This window comes from Hydra vulgaris, chromosome 06 (assembly GCF_038396675.1).
Source record: "Hydra vulgaris chromosome 06, alternate assembly HydraT2T_AEP".
Lineage (NCBI taxonomy): Eukaryota > Metazoa > Cnidaria > Hydrozoa > Anthoathecata > Hydridae > Hydra > Hydra vulgaris.
Genome location: NC_088925.1, coordinates 39,469,993 through 39,488,112, shown reverse-complemented (window position 1 = coordinate 39,488,112; position 18,120 = coordinate 39,469,993). Strand labels below are relative to the sequence as shown.

Genomic DNA, 18,120 nt, shown 5'->3' with positions numbered 1-18,120 from the left:
TTCTTAAAAAAACAGTATGATATCTGGTCTGGGTTTTTTTAAAACTAAAAACCGTATTTTGAGCCATACAATCTTCTGCTTACCCACCTTATGAAAGATTCTTTTCAACAACCGTACAGTGCAAACTTTCCGATGTTTTGAAAATATTTGAAATATTGTCTCCGTAAACTCAATGTTTGTTATACAATCATGTTATTGATATATAAAAATGTCGACAAAAAAAAATCCTATCGTTTAATTATTATTAATGCCTGTAGGAGCATGCAAGACGTAAAATAATTTAATATTTGCAGTGTAACTAATAATGTTCTAAAAAATAACCTGAATACTTTTTAAGGAATTTGAAAAATTGTTAAGTAAAATTTATTGTTATCTGCTATTATATTAGTTCAAAATTAAATTTTTGATTATTTTTATTTATGTTAGTTATGTTTATTTATGTTTATTATACGGTTTGGTTGCCATACAAACAATTTTTATTTTATTCTCGTTAAAAATGCCGAAAGAAAGTGATACTTGCAAATTTTTTGAAAATTTAAGTAAATTTGAAGCCAAGTGTAAAATTTTCTTTAAATCTTACAAAAAAAAACTGTGGCAGTACTTCAATAATAACCACCCATGTCAAAACTAACGATGAAGCATCTTGGAAAGAACATCTTTTGAAAACCACCGAGGCACTTAATAAATAAAATTTGGTTAAGAAAAAGAGATAAAAATAACTAGAATTGAAAGTTGCATTAAAAAAGCCAAAAATATGGGTTAAATGATCCAAAGCAATTAAGGTTTAACTTAGATTTAACAAAGTTTATTTGCAAGAAGTAACTCGAGTTAATTTTACAACAGATCTCTAGAAAATTCGGAAGAATGACTCTTACATGAGTCTTACAGTTCACTACATTAATTTATACTTTAATTTAGAAAAAGACTGAAATAAGATATTTTAGATCGCAGTGCTTCAACAATGACTAAATTGGGTTTAGAAATTGATTACTATTTAGCCGCCAAAACAGCTGAAGAAATGAAAAATATTTTAGAGTGGTGGAAAGTTATGAAGTTGCAGTACCCAATTTTATCAAATTATGCACGAAAATATTATTGTATACCAGCAACTTCTGCAACTTCGGAGAGGGTTTTTTCTACTGCTGGTAACGTATTCACTGCCAGAAAAACTACTCTGGCGGTTTAAAATGTTGAAAAAATTGTTTACATAACTGACTTACTAATTGCTAAATGATTATATACAAGTTAAACAGTCTGTTTCAATACAACTTTAATACATCATCTACAAAATATAACAAGATTATATAGTTATATTATTTATAATAGAAAAATTTAAAGAAATTATGGAGATTTATAAAGATTTTAAAATCATAATCTAAATGATAACATAATACTTTAGACTACATATCATTTTATCTACATAACATTTCTATTGAACTATGATTTTATTCATTTTACCATCTAATTCTAACATATGACTTGCCAAAGTATTTGGCAGATCACTTTTTCTGTTAGTAAGGCTTTTACTACCTAACACAAAAAACATTTGTGCACAAGACTTAAATCTCTAAACGTTTGATTATTCATAAGATTAAATTTCGATTCGAAGTGCTTTGTGTATATGTGATCTGCCAAATTATTTGGCAGATTGTTTATAAGAATTCAGCTGATTTTATCATCCGCTCTGCTGCTTGTAACATATAATGATCTGCTCAGCAGGGTTATACATAGAAGAGGAGGAGGAGGGAGGGGAAGGTACCCAAAAGCGTATGAACACGTACAAGAGTTAGGATGTATGTACATGGTTCGACTTTCTCAAAACTAGATTTTTCTTTTTTTAAAAAAACAACAAACACGAGTTTAAAAGATCAATATTATGTTATGCAGCATTGACATGTCAAATTAGTTAAGTGTTTTTGTTTTTAATTTTTTTTAAAGTTTATGCAAATAATGCGTACATACGCAGGTGGTCCTAAATTAGTGGTTCAAGTGCGTACGTACTTTATTGGTGCCCCAACTATTAAAGAGTGAAATTAGAGTTCAAAAAGGAAAACCTAAAAAACAGGAAGAAGAAGCTGTAAATAAATTAATAAATCAAGTTTATTTTTTAAAATAGAAATAATGATAATTTAGAAACAAAACTATCTTTACAAAAAGCCTTGCACAATTAAACAGAAAGACCCGAGAAAAAAAAAACATTTACTTTGTTCGAAAAATAAAAACTTTTTTGGTCAGCCTCCACTCTTTCCGGTTGCGCGATTACAAGGCCTGTTGTAAAGAGGGCCTTGATTAAAAATAGGATAAAATCTGGCTCAATCAGATACTTATGTCCAACCAAACAAAATGAACTAATACTAAAAAGTTTAAAGAAGTGGTTACAAATTCAAAGGTTTTTCCGTATATATGTCACAATTGCTATCACCATACACTCAAACAAAAACAGGTTACTATGGAGTTTGGCGGATAAAAATATATTTAAAATGGAATAATAAAACCATCCGATATACAAAGATTTCAATTTATTTTAAGGTACCACCAAAACAAAAACTTTTTAAAGAAATGAAAACTTAAACAAGCAATAGATATGAATTAAAACTTACTTTTCCATGGCCATCTCCTCGTCGGAATGCTCCATATTGAAACAAATTTGGAGGAGGTTGAGGTGGGTTTCGTTGCAACAAACCACTGAAGTTAGTTGAGAAATTTTTTGTCTTAGTCAACGGATTGGTTTTATCTTTTGACAGGCTTTTATCTTTTTGAACGCTTTGCGTTTTTGTTAAGTTTAGTTTTTGAGCAGCTCTTAAAATATAATGTAACAATTAATAAAAAAATTTTGAAATGTCCATGTCTTAATTTATACTGAATTGGATGCAGTGGCGTCACTACATGATACGGGGGGTGTGACGCCATTGATTGGATGAGTATATTTTTACAGTTTGTACTTAAACAGTATACTTTATAACAATTTATTATTATATATATCCCCTTTTATTTGGTTACAAATTGTTTTAAAAAACTTCGGACTTAAATACAGATTAATAATAGTTTCTACCTTACAAAAAAAGAGCCAGACGGAGAAACGGATCTTCGTTCTATTGGCCTTTTACTCGAGTTACACTTGTTGTCATGGCTCAAGTCATTAGCTTGTGTTGGTTCGCCTTTCATCCCAGTTAAAATTGATAATGGTCTTAAAGTATTTTCAATAAGTTCACTGAATTTCGTTTGACAAGAATCGCATTCACTGCTTGATTGATTTTGATTGAGAACTTGTATCAGAGATGGAGTTAATTGAGTTATCTAGAACAACACATAAAAACTTGTAATCAAACATGAGAATGGAAAGTAGGAATTTTCCATTTCTCTTAATTGTATCCAAGAAAATAGACTTAAAGTAATTAAAAACATAAAAATATGAATTTCAAGTCTCTCTGAATAAAATTAAATTCATTTTCTTATAGCTTTTTATTTTTCTAAACGTTCAGCTTGTTTTAGGTTTTTAATTGTGAATTTTAGTTACTTTCTTATCAAAAATAATTTTTTCTTATACCGTGAATAAAATACTAAAAAAACATAGTGTACAAATGGTTTTAAATTTTTAAAATTTTAAAATGAACAAAATTTTTATTGTTGCGCTTTAAAAATAAAAATATCCCAAAAATTAAAAAAAAAAATCATAAGTATGAAATAAGTAAATCAAAAGTAACAATAAAAAAAATAAATGTAAAAAAAAAAAATAATATAAAAAGTTGTTACCAAATTATAATCCTGCTGGAAGAAATCTTTGAAGATGAATTAGATAAGATAAAGGTAGGTAAATAAAGAAATGCGTAAAGTTCATCTCCTTGTGACAAAAATGTTTGAAATTTGATTTTGTGAAATAGGCGTTACTAAATTCTTAAAGCTCAAAATCTATTTATTCTGCTAATTGTGTTTTCAAAAATTTACAATAAGCCTGTAACTTAATTACTTCAACAAGCAAAATATCAATGTTTCAAATTGAGACAAGGCGTCATTCTTGAGCTTACGAAAAAAATATTTAAATATTTAAAAGCATATTTAAGATATATTCAGCACCTTTAAAGAATTGCAACAAAAATTTTATATGTTATAACCAATACTAAGTTAAATCTATATAAATATATATTTTTTAGTGTCATTATTGCTTGTGAGAAATAATACATTATTTATTATATACTACTATATTTGGTTATATGGTTCTAAATCAAAGCATTTGCCTAAGGCTTGCATTTAAAAAATTGTGTTTTCAGTAATTAAACCCCATAGTTATACTACTTTAAATTATAGCTTTCATACCATATGTTTAGCCAATATATTATCAGGGTTGTGCGTCATTTTTTCTGAAATAAAGTATATTTAATTTAATTTCGGCTAAAATATTACATTTTTGTCTTCAAAATTTTATGGAAAATAAAAAAATATATAAATGTTTTCTAAATGCTTTAATATACAACAAATGTGTATTAAAGATATTTTTTTATTAATAAATAAAAATTCGAGTAAAAATATTTGCTTGATTAAGTTGAATGCTTATTGTTATTATTAGAAAATTTAATGTTATTCAATTTTCTTTTCTTTCTTACCTTGTGGAACTTTTTTTAAACTTTAAATTTTTCTTTTGATTTTTACATTAGTTGGCACTTTTATAATAGAATCTTAAGATATTTTATCATAAAGAATCATAGGATATTTAAACATGAAGTGCAATTTTAAGCTTATGTTCTCAAAAATAAGAAAGAATAGGTAAGAATGGACGGCGGAAGAATCAACCAAAGTGAAAAACAACAAACGATTAGAACTAGACTTTAAATAGTTGTTATTGTCTCTTGTGTAAAATACTTAAACTATGTACATTGTGTAAATATTATTTTTAAATTCATGGGTAAATTTTTGTTTTATAAACAATAAATGTAATAATAAATGTACATAATAATGTATGTAAATATTATGTACAAAGTTTATTTATGTGAGTTATGCAAATCCATTAATAAACCCATTTATTTGAAATATTTAAGTATAATGTGGTATTAAACCATGGTCTTAAATTTTTGCTGATTTAATCTGTTTTTGTTATTGAGTACACTTTATGGTTAGAAATATATGCATTCTAAGCTTTAACGTAAGGGTCACAGAAGAAACCAGTCATGCATGAGTTCCATAGCTATCGAGTCAAAATTCATTTTAAAGTTGCAAGAAAAAGATATCGTTGTTGAACAAGAAACTCAGTAAATCCAACAGTTAACATGATAAAAAAATTGAAACTTAAATTAAATATGCAGAAAATAACAGTTGGTCAGATTTTTTAAAATAGTTGTTTCAAGATAGGAATAACATTTCTTTCATAAAAATCCGTTCATTTACAATCAAACAGTATGGTATAGAGATCATAAAAATTATCAAAAAAAAATATTACTTATGCGAACACATGACTTTTTTTATAACTTATATGCGATGGGTCTGCCAACAAGTATTTATTATTTGAATTTTATTTATTTTCGCTATCGCATTATTTTCCAGAGTTATAATTAGCCATCTTTTGTACTTTTGAGTCTTTTTTGAGAAATTTGACATAAATATACACATGTTTATATATGCCCATAATTGGATTTTTAGGATTTCAGGTGATATTATATGGCTTGATTTTTTTTACTGACTCAATAGTGCTTGTCTAATTTATTGATAAAAAATTTATTGATAGAAGTGTGATCATCGATAAGTGTTTTTTTTTAAATCTGATTGTCAACGTGCGTCAAAAACGTAACGCTCACCAGCTTGTATAAAAAGTATTATTAGTACTAATAAAATTACTTTAATCATATTAGTGCGAATAAAATTACTGATGAACAACGCTGTTGACTTTTTTTTATTTTTTGATGATTTTTTTTTTCTAGAATAAAAAACCATACCGATTAAACCTTAAAAAGTGCAGTGATCTTATTATTTTTAGTCTCAAGTCCTGTGCTTGTGACATGGCAACTCCACTCTAAATGATTTTTCAAAAATCATTTGATTAATGCTATATTCCGAATGCTTGATTAGCTCCTATTGCTATTAACTTATTTGAAAAGGGTTCTTAGACTTATACTTCCAAATTCCAACTTTTTTGATTTTGCTAAAGAGTTTGAAAACCTTCCTCATAAAAGGGAAGAAATATCCTCATAGAATAGAAGGAAGATTAATAATATTTTTGCATCTATTTTTCCTTAAAGCTTTATAATTCAAAGAAGCCAAAAAAGTGGGACTTCAAAGTATTTGTTTGCTCTGGATATACTGGCTACTTTGGAATAAAGAAATTGCTTGCTTGGGTATTGTTCACCCAAATCGACTGAAAGGCTACGCATTTCTTCCAGTTAGTAGCTCAAAAAAAGGAAATGTTCGTACATTAATATGGAAGTTTAACGTCTATATTAAAGAGTTGTATTTTGTAATATCAATAAAAAAAAAAAAAAAAGCTAAAAATGTTATTAATAAAGGTAATGTGTTATTCTTTTTCTGTATATTATTAAGCACAATCTTATATTTGATATGATAGTAACTTTATTTTAAGTAACTTAATATTTGTTGCATCATGATATAAATTCAGAGATTCCCTAAGAACTTACCGAATCATTAGAGTTAAAGCATGAAAATATTCATGGAATGACTACAATTTTACTTAAATTGTGTTATACATCTATTTGTTTGAAAAATTTTTAAAATCAAATGACCTTTTTTTGTGGTCTTTAACTGAAAAAATGTCTAAACCTTAAAGTAGATTAAATACTATGTGCATCGCTCCTTTTGAAGTTGATTGGATCATAATGTCTACTGGAGTCTTTTATGTTTTTTAAAAAAATATGGTTAAATGACGGCTAATGTTTTTTAAGGCATTTGCAATAATTAATCATAGGTATGTAATCATAGGTATGTAGTTTATATGATAATACGGGAGATTTTTTCTTACACCTCAGTATATTTTATGACTCGACGTCTGCATTTTTTTCTTTTAGTTTGACAATTAAAAAATGATGAAATTGCTGAAATCCCTATAATTTGTAAATTAATGAATAAATTAATTAAATCTGCATAAATTTTTAATGTTTCTGGGTAGCTAGGCATTTTTAACTTAAAATTAGTATAAATTATCTTGTTTTGTAAAAAAAAAACATTTGAAATTTGTAAAAAAATATTTTTATAATACTTCTTTTGTAAAAAATTCATTTTTAAAAAACTTTTAAAACAATTCTAAATTAACGTTAAATGGCAAAATTAATGTTTTCTATAATCAAAAATTCTCAAAAACTCATACCAGAAAATCATATTTAAAACACATACCAGAAAATAAAACACATACCAGAAAATCATATTTAAAACATCAAAAATACAATGTATAACAACATACCCGTTGAATTATTGTAATGCATCTATAAGCACCAAAGAACGTCAAGATCAACTGATTTTTTTTATTTGATGCTCTCGAGTTAAAAAAAAAGATTAATTACAAATCAGATTAAAATTCTGTGTGCTTCGCGATTTTTGATTTTAATAGGATCATTATATTTATTGGAGCCTCCTTGTTCTTTGATTTGCAGGAGTTTTTTTTTTTAGTTGCAAAATGTAAGCAACAATACTAAGCCTATGAAAGAAAAGTTTTTATCATAGTCTGATTAATATGCATTAAAAATAAAAAGACCACCATTTTGCAATAAAATTAACCTAATCGCACAACTATATATAGTACTAATTTTTGTGCTATAGCAATAATCTTTACCGTAAAACAACAATTTTTTCAGCTATATCCAATAATATTCAATATCCAATAAGATATTCTTCAAAGATATAGTCCCTGAAGTAATAATTTATAAGTTCCTTTAATCAGCTTTTACTAATAGGGTAGAGAGGGGCTAGTTGAGCAAAGGGGCAAGCTGGACAAATAAAATATCTCAAAAAATACGCAAAACAAAACATCAAATGAATCAAATTTCGGAATAGAATAGTCACACAAGCGTAACAAAAGGTTGTTGAACGGCATTTGAGTAAGATCCTTTAATCAGCTATGACTAATAGGGTAGAGAGGGGCAGTTGAGTAAGATCAACGGGAACATTTTCTATTTTGGACCAAAAAAGTAAAATATTGCTATTTTTCTCTTAAATGCTTTTAAATTTTTTTATCTGCCATTACTTAAGTGTTGATAATTTACCAATTTACTGGGTTTTCAATTAAAATTAGCCGTTTTGTCCCAAGTGTTACTTAGTTCTTTTTAGACCTAATTTTTGTGTCACCTTGTCAAGTAGGGGTAAGATGAACAGCTTTGAAAAAAACAAATAAAATCAAACACAATGAAAAGCTTTATATAAAATAATATATTTATATATTATTATACTTTCTTACTATTTAATTTTTTCTCTTCTCTTACTTACTTCATTAATGTATAAAATAAATATAAAATAAAAAGTTCATAAATTATAGGCGCGCTTACTCTTAGCGATTAGATTTATCGATGATTTATTCAAGTTTCATATTGTGCGTATTCATTTGTTCGTTGGTTGCTCAACTTGCCCCACACAGTTGCTCAACATACCCGTTGTGGCAGGTTAGGCAGCTCGGTAAATTTTAGGCAATATCTTCTCAAACAAGTCAAAAATATACTTTTTTCTTAACTAATTTTAGAAAGTCAAGTTAACTTTCCAATAGTAAAATTTTATGTAAATCTGATGCACCGTTCACGAGAGCTGTTAGATTTAGAAAAAATTGCTCAACTAATCTCGCTCTACCCTAATATTAGATATTCTCTAAAGATATAGTCGTAGATTTAAAAGTATTTAAACTTCTTCAGCCAGCTAGTACTAGTAATATTAGATATTCTTTAAAGATACAGTCTCAGATGTAAAAATATTTAAATTGATAAAGAACCTATTGAGAGACCATTGCAGAAGCATTGCTAGCTAACAATTTTTATTTATCTAAAAACATTTTGACGTTTTTGTACCGGCGTGGAAAGTTCACATTGCGCAGGATTTGTTTTTTCAATATATTTTAAAGCAGTTTAACGTATAAATATATATAAATCCAAACTGCAAGACAGTTGTCATGTAATATTAGGCTTACTTTTTAAAGTAACAAATTTAATACGGTAAACACTTTTGCGTCTTGCGTTTGCCACAAAAATTATTTAGAAGGATTATATCTTATTGTATAGCTTTATTTGGCATTAATTCGCGAGAAATTGTCCTTATAAAAAATATCAAAAAATTCATGTGACCGTATTGTATTGGCCGTGTGTATTATTTGAAAAACAATTTTCAAGATAAACGATTATACGACGCATTAAAACAAATTTTTCTTATTGAATAATTCATCTACTAATGATATTATAGCATACTTTTTTTTACCAGGTAAGAATTCTGAAGCAATAAAGTATTTTTACCAGGTTTCCACGTTGTATTTGGTTTGTTTGATGGTTTCTTTCATAAACAGTTTAAAAAAAGAATAATCTTAATTAAAAATTAAAACTATTTTTGTAACTTGCCCAATAATTTTATTATTTTTTATTTTTAATAACAGAAAGATAAAAATGACAATGAAAATAATTTAAATGACTGTTTAAACAAACAGTTAAAAGAAAGGAAAAATCGTCCAATAAAAATAATATTTGTTATAAAATATATATGATATATATTATGAAACAGATAAGGGAAAATGATTAAAAAAAATCAAAAAAAAAAAAAAAGATAAAAATATAAAAATGAATCTTACATTTGGCAATGACAGTCCCAACACCGATTTTTTGTACCACTCCATATACAGCCATCTTATGGCAGATTTTCTCATCTCAGACATCATGCGCTCACATCGTTGACAGGTTTCATAATCTCCTGCGGTGATTAATGAATTTCTAAGCTCATCTTCAAACACCTCAATTCCTTCTTTTCTATTTTCCATTTGAACTATTCTTTTAGATGATTTGAACTATCCTTTTGGATGGATTATTTTTTCCTGTACGGCACAAGTATTTAATCGTTTAATTAATTATTTGAAATGAATCGTCCCTCAAAAAAATCTTCTATAAAGTTACAGTTGAAAACAAAAATAGAATTATCTTATAAATATTTATTAGAAGAAGGAAATCTCTACGATAGAAAATAATGATAACAATAGTAAAATAAATATGAAAAAAAAAGATTTTTTTTCTTTCCAAATATTAGTATTCAGTTGGCTTCATACCAGAAATAAACTTTATAGTACGCTTCGTAAATATAACTGAAGCAATAAATTAAGCAACTACCCTTTTTAAACTTCTTTAATTAAATACAAAAAATAAGGAGACGCTTTTTTCCATAATATATTTGATAGCAAAATGGATTTACTTTAAATCAACCATAACGTCATCAAATGACGACGCATTGTGTTTTATGCTATTGCCACAACATGCAAAATATAATTCTAAGTTTATGATCTGGTAATATTGCTAATTTAGTGTTTGACAAAGAAAAGGAAATAGTAATTGAATTAACATTTATGATGTTGTAAACAATCTTTGCAGTAAAATTGTATCTTATTATTTGCATTGTATTAAGCATTAGTATTAGGAGTCAAAAAAATTTTCATTTTTTTTTTTTTTAAAAACTTTTCATATTCTTATTCTAATAAATTTTTATAATTAAATATTTTATAAGTTGAAGACTAACGCCATTGATTTTCCTATTACATCATTAATTTTTGAGTTCACCAGAGTAGAAGAATTTTTTTCAATAAATGTGTCTTTTTTATCTTTAAGACGAAATAAATTAATGTTTAGGCAAATAAAAAAAGTTTAAATACTTTATCTTTAGCAACGTATTTATCGCTGGTACATCTCAAAAAGCGACATTAAATATTAAATGATTTCTAGAAACAAAAAAAGTTACTTAGAATGTAAAACTATGGTTTTTTAAAACTATATATTAGGGTGTTTCATATTTTATCAATTTTTAAAATTGAACTCGCGAATCGATTTATAAATTTATATGAAAATAAGTTTAGGCAAAAAAATATTTATATATAATTTTTAGGGTTCCTGCCAGTTCGATTTTGGGCAAAAATGTTGGGTGTTTTAAACGCCTGGCGGGGACCTTGAAATTTATACTATAATAAAAAAATTTATTTTTTTAAATAATATATGCTGGATTGAATATTATTTATATAAAAGGAGCATGTTGAAAAATTAGGAAATTATTCTACAGGATCTTCTGAAATTGGTGAAAAATCCAAATTTTTCTTTACAAAAACCAGTTTTATAACTCGGTGGCGTATTTTGTAACTCGGAGGCGTATCTTAATTTTTTCAACATGCTCCTTTTATGTGATTAATATTCAATCCAACATATAATATTTAAAAGAATAAAAAATTTTATAGGATAAATTTTAAGGTCCCGGCCAGGCGTTTAAAACACCCAACATTTTTGCCCAAAATCGAACTGGCTGAGACCCTAAAAATTATATATATATATATATATATATATATATATATATATATATATATATATATATATATATATATATATATATATATATAAATATATATATATATATATTTTGATTAAACTCATTTTCATATAAATGGTCAATTTATAAATTGATTCGCAAGTTTGATTTCAAACATCCTACTATATATGTTAACTTAACAATGTATAAATATCCTTAACAATATAAAAATTTTTTGTGGTTTTTTATATTTTATAAAACTGTTCGTATGTAAGAAGTGATATGTGTAAGCAATTTAATACCTAGATTTACAATAGAAAATAAAAAAGATAAAAAAGCGAATTTGGCACAAATTGTATACTATTATTATTTTACAGAATTAGCGAATATTGTTTTTATATTATAACTATATTTTTTAACAAAAATGATTACGTTGTCGCATTAACGCAAAACCACTAAAGTTATGCTTACATCAACTCTGATTCTGACCAGGTTTTACTATGTAACACAGGTAACTATAGTATTCATTAATACAGTAACAAAAAAATATCTCTTAGACAAAAAAAGAAAAATATTATATTGCTTACTTTTTATGTTAAATTAATTAACATTTAAACAATTTCTCCTTATCAAAGAAAGACCTATAGAGAGTAGGTTAAACTTCCTTGAACATCCACCAATGTTTTCCACAGAAAATATGTTGCATGTAACATTTTTTAGATACTGTTTTATTTAAACAGCAGTTTATTTTTAAAAGTTTGCTTAAATTTCATTTAAATTATATGTAACACAAGTTTAAATAAATTTAAAGCGTGTAACAAATTTTCATGTAAAAATTTTTGTTGTTATATAAATACAATCACTTTTTGTTTTCAGATAATGATGATACCTTTTACTCCATGGTTACGGGGTTTTTATCAAAGTTTTATATTTAATTACACCGTAACCTATAATCATAAAGTTACATGTAAATATAACATTTAACCGCAGTGCAATATATAAAAGCGTTACAAATAAACAATAACTTTTATGATATGTTGAACCCACCTTCTTTCAAATGTCCAAAAAACTGATAAATTTGTTTTAATTCATTTAAAATGCCAATATCATTTAATCCTTACATGACTTTTTTTAAGGATATCTGTTTGTGATTCCAGTAATTAAAATATAATAAAAGAATAAAAAAGTCTTAAAACTATTTTAGTTCCAAAGAAATTAAAAAAATCATTAAAAAAAAGCGTATTTATGTACTTTTTTTGTTTTATTTATTATTTTAAATATATATATAAATAAATAAGTAAATATATATATATATATATATATATATATATATATATATATATATATATATATATATATATATATATATATATATATAAAATTTAAAAATGGCAGTTAATTGCATTAACAATTTCTGTATCCAAAAGATTTGTATAAATAATTACCGTATCAAAAACGGTTTGAACCAAGTTTACCGTGTTTGAAAGATTTGAATTAATAATCACAGTATTTTAAAAAGGAAGTTACAATGAACGAGTGGAATAAACATAACTTTGTTTTAATTTTTTTTTATCTTTTTTTTCTTCTTATTTTTGTAATTTGTTATTAGTTCTCAAAATGTTATCAGCATTACTATTGTTTGGTATCGAATAAAAACGGATACTCTTAAGTTTTTCATATTAAACATTTTAGCTGATTTTAAAAATCTAATTAGTTAAACAAATTAAAATTATCTAAAAATTTTTTTGTTGTTTTACTTCTAGAAGACGCCAAATAAGAGGGTTATGCATCTTTCGACTTTTTGTACGTCTACAACATGTCTTGTGTTATAGACGTATAAATGTTTATTTTTAAAACATTTACGATTTTCATAATTCATGTAGGGTTAGAAATTCGTTTATAAAGAAAAAATAATAAATGAAACCTAATTTCCCAAAACTACTATATTTGCTCTAAAATTAATATGTTATATTTTTATTTCATATTTTTCTAATTTTATTAAAGCATTGACTCTCTGATAGAATAGTTTGATTCTGATTCAGTTCCAAATGCATTTTGATTTCGTTTTTGTATAGTTTTCTTTTTAGAGTTGTTATTTTAAAGTTGATCATTTGACATCAAAAGCCTGTTATATAAAAAGTTCCATAATAGCAGAAAAAATAATGCAGTATTGGCTCTATCATACAATAAAAAGAGAATGAGATTTCCTAGATAAATACAAAAGAAAAAGAAAGTGGGAAATATGATTTAAAATTCAAACACATTGAAAGATTTTCAGTTTTTTAAAATTTCAGTTTCAAATAATTCAATTTTTTAGTATTTTTCATTTGTTTGATTTTTCTACACATAATATTTAATACTTTTTTAGTTATCAACAATTATTTTTTTTACTTTTCCGTTAAAAAAATCTTATAGGTTTTTTGCTAGAACCAAGCCAAAAAATCTTATAGGTTTTTTGCTTGAGCGTTTTGTTCTTATAAATAAGAACAAAACGCTCTCCTTTGTCTATAAAGTTATGTCAATAAAGTTCGTCCAATTGTATATTTAGGGTATCTATAAAGTTTCTATAGATACCCTAGATATACAACTATTAATACTAATAATTTTTTCTCATATAAATGATTTCTATATTTTATAAATAAAATTGTACTTTATAAAAATATCAACATAAAACAAATGAGGATAAAAATTTTTCATAAAAAAACACCTGAAATTTTGAAACTCTTAGAAGAAATAAGGATAATCGAGAAAAAGCATTTATTTTTTTTGCTTTTGTTCGAGAGATTTGTAGTTATATTCTTAAAAAAAATTGTTTATAAATAACTTTTGTATTAGTGAAGTCCAAGAAAGAAAAAAAAGATTTCAATAAGGTTAACAAAATAAATAATCATTACGTAATCTGTATTTTAAACAATTTTTTTTTTTGAAAATTTAAACTTGGAAATGAACACGTGTACGCAAAAATGTATTTAAATGCATACATATGGTGGATCGTAACGGGCCGAGCATGTTTATAGACAAAGAGAAAACATAAAGGTTTGGATAGTACATAAGAATGCGAAAAATAAGCTCCTACCACAGATGGACATCACGTCTTTTTTTTTTGTCTTTTTTTATTTTTGTGTGGTTAATTAGTATACTTAATATTGCCTGTATACATGCACGCACAAATTAGACTATTTGCATTACTTTGTTTACCGCTCCATGTATTTTTTTTATTTACTTATCTATAAATGGTTTTTTAACACACTAAAATAAGGTATACATTATCGCGCTGCTGCTTCTTTTCTTATAATATTTGTTGCTTATCCATTCAAAAATTCAATTTAATAAAAAAACATACTTTGCGTTTTCAAGATGACACACGGTATCAAATACTGATTGTTTTGACGTAATTTCAAGGTTTTTCGTTAATTTGATGGCAGATTGCCACTGAGGAGTTCTTAAGCTTATGGAATTAAATAGTATTATTTTTTTTTTTTAGCTACATACCCCAGGAAAATATTATGAAAATTATGAAAAAATTAAATTCGGGGTGGAGTCTAATGATACAACATTATCTTAGGCCTTTTGTATTGTGTATGTTCTGTAAAAATTGTTTTTTAAAAAAAATGTCACATACGTTGCAGACTATTTAATAAATGAATTTATTGCACATTGTTCATTTTTTGTTTTGTCTGTTAAATAAATAATACAAAATTTATGGGAAACAACGTCTTTCTTTGAATGGCAAAAGTATTGTACGTAATTGATAAGTTTTCTATTATTTTTATTTGAAAAAAATTTTTATTAAAAAAATTCATAAGTGTAATATACCAGACAGCATCATACATGTACGAACTCAATATACGTTGCATATACGAACTCAATAAACGTTGTTTTTATTGAGTTTATTAAATAGAGCTTTTGAGGGTGTTAAATAGAGCTTTTGAGGGTGTTAAATAACTTATATTTAAAACGATTAAAAGCACATTTGAAAAAAAACTCTTATTACGATGGTGCTGCATATAGAAATATATTATAATAGTTATTGTTTTTAAAGTTCCCGGTGAATAAAAGTGTTCGGCCAATTTTTTATTTTTAACTTTTACTGTCTATTATTCTGATAAGGTTTGTCTTGTAATGAATTTAGTCGTATCTTCACCAAAAAATGTACACTTATGATCTTTTTTTTTATGTATGAGTCGTTTGTACAAATGAAAATTGAAAATGTTATTGACACACTACGTAACAATCCAAAGAGCACAACACTTCGAGCCCAACGATCCCAATTTTTTTCTGACGTTGGACCAACGTAGTATGCTGCTCAAAAAAATACCAGTATTTAAAGATAGCGCAGTATAATAGTTATATTTAAAGATCAACTTTAACAAAAAATTTGAGGAGGTTGATAAAAAATATTTTTGAAAATATAATATTGTTTTTACTATGCAGTTTATATTCCAATTTGTAGGAAGTGCAAACTGAAAACTATTCAAGGAGTAAAACACGTTTCGGAAGCATTAAAAACATTACAATTTTGTGTAGACTTGTTTAATGGAAAATATTTTTTGAAATAGTTGTGCTCTAGAAATTTTACATCTCTATGATATTTAAATGTTCACTAAAAGTTTTATAACTTTATTTCAAGTGAACTTGAAATAAAGCTGTTTTTAAGAAGCTTCAAGTAAACTTGAAACAAGTTGTATTTAAGAATAGTTTAATAAACTTTTTATTCCATTATACTTATCAGCTCTTTGTTAACTGTTTCAAATAAAACGTTGACAACTATATTAGAATATATGTGTATGAAAAAAAAATTGAGTTTTAATTAACAAAAAACTTTTATAAGTTGTTTATAGACACAAAAGAAAAAAGTAGTCCTAGTATTGATGATTGATGGTCCTAGTATTGATGTTTGAGGAACATTACAAGTGGATGCTGCAAGTAAATGTTGCAAGTGGATGTTATGTACTTCAACTTTCTTCCATCATTCAATATGTATTGCTTCTTTTTGACTTTTGAACCAAAGCATCGTGACTTAAATCAGAATTGTTTATTGCAAAGAATATTATTTACATTTAAAAAAAGAATTTATTAATATGACACTTTCATGCATTGTGCAAACTCCAAACTTATGCATGTTCATGGTTATGTAAAAATTAGGTTTTGCGAAAGTTCGGGGTAATTGGAGTTTGGGAACTAAAATATATCAAAAAGTTCAGATACACACCTCGCTTGAATGTGAGGGCAATGAATTAAGAAAATATTTTTTTTTTCTACATCGTATTAAATTTAATTACATAATATTAAATTTCATTAAATAATGTAATAAGTTTTGAAAGTTATGACCCTATAAAGTTTCCACCTTTCCTAAATTAAGGGGGTTGTAAATAATACAACCCCCTTAATTTAAGGTAAAAAAAAAATAACTAATGCATGTATATACAATAAATATATGTAGAAACTCAGTTAATATTCTAACAAAAAAAAGAATTGGTTATTAAATTTATTGGTACTACTGATATTGGAATAGATAATTGGATTATTTAACATAAAAGAATTAATCATGACACATTTTTGACAAATCAGTTATAAACATGGCAACTATGAAATGATGATTAATGATTGATATATTGATGATTAAAATAAATGATTATATGAACCAATCATATAGTTCAAAAGTTACTTTTAATATTTATACTAATACTAAACAATGATGTAATGCTTTTTTGAAACAATATTTTTAAATTATATTCTGGATTAAACACTTATTTATTATATTTTATTTCTGATTTATCGTCCATCAAATGGATAATGTTATAAGATACTGGTTCTAATAATGGATAATGTTATAAGATACTGGTTTATAAGTTCTATTCCAAGTAATATTTTATTTTACTGGGAGTAAAATAAAATATTACTTGCAATAGAACGAATTAGAAACAAAGGTTACTGGAAATAGAATGGAAGATTAGTGGAAATAGAATGAAAGATTAATGGGAATAGAATGAAAGACTACTTGAAACAGAATGAAAGAATGCTGGGAATATGAATCGAAAGTTACACAACTTAATCATTTTGTTACACTTGATGCAGGAAATCTGGTAAAAACTAACATAATAATTTAGAATAAAAACTAACTTTAGTTTGAAAAAAGTCTAGAAGTAAAGAAACATAAATTATAGAAATAATACAAATGTTTCTCTTGTACTACTTTTTAGAGCATAATTTTATTTTTTGTATTATCTCTCTCTCTCTCTCTCTCTCTCTCTCTCTCTCTCTCTCTCTTTATATATATATATATATATATATATATATATATATATATATATATATATATATATATATATATACACATATACACACAAATAATTTTATATGTAATATACAAAATATCTTAAAATTAGCTGTTGTAAATATATAGTAGTTATTTAATTAATTAATATACTTAATTGATTATTAAATAAGATCAATTAATGCTTAATTAATTTTAATTGAAATTATTATTAAAACAAATTTACTTAATATTCGGATAAATAAGCTTTTCTTACTAAAAAAAATGTTTATTTGAATCCAACGAACAAATAAATTTAACTTTATGCATGTAAATTTTATTTTAAGTAATCCAAAAGTTTTTTGATAAGTGTTTTGTATAGTGAAAAACACTCTGAAGCTCAA

General features: G+C 25.5%; 1 protein-coding gene across 5 annotated transcripts in view; it reads right to left on the bottom strand.

The window, feature by feature from the left end:
- Positions 1 to 18,120, bottom strand: part of LOC100198939 (kinesin-like protein KIF26B) — a 60,179-nt gene that overhangs the window by 17,074 nt on the left and 24,985 nt on the right. For 2 of the 5 annotated variants that reach the window (XM_065800098.1, XM_065800097.1), the window contains exons 2-4: positions 9,755 to 9,994; positions 3,053 to 3,297; positions 2,601 to 2,799 (exon numbers count right to left, since the gene is read on the bottom strand). In XM_065800098.1, the coding sequence (XP_065656170.1) occupies positions 2,601 to 2,799; positions 3,053 to 3,297; positions 9,755 to 9,940 (630 nt within the window). In that variant the 5' untranslated portion in view covers positions 9,941 to 9,994. Of the gene's footprint in view, positions 1 to 2,600; positions 2,800 to 3,052; positions 3,298 to 3,753; positions 3,999 to 7,399; positions 7,634 to 9,754; positions 9,995 to 12,047; positions 12,408 to 18,120 lie in introns of those variants that run through there. The other 3 variants (XM_065800096.1, XM_065800099.1, XM_065800100.1) reach the window with 3 other exon arrangements.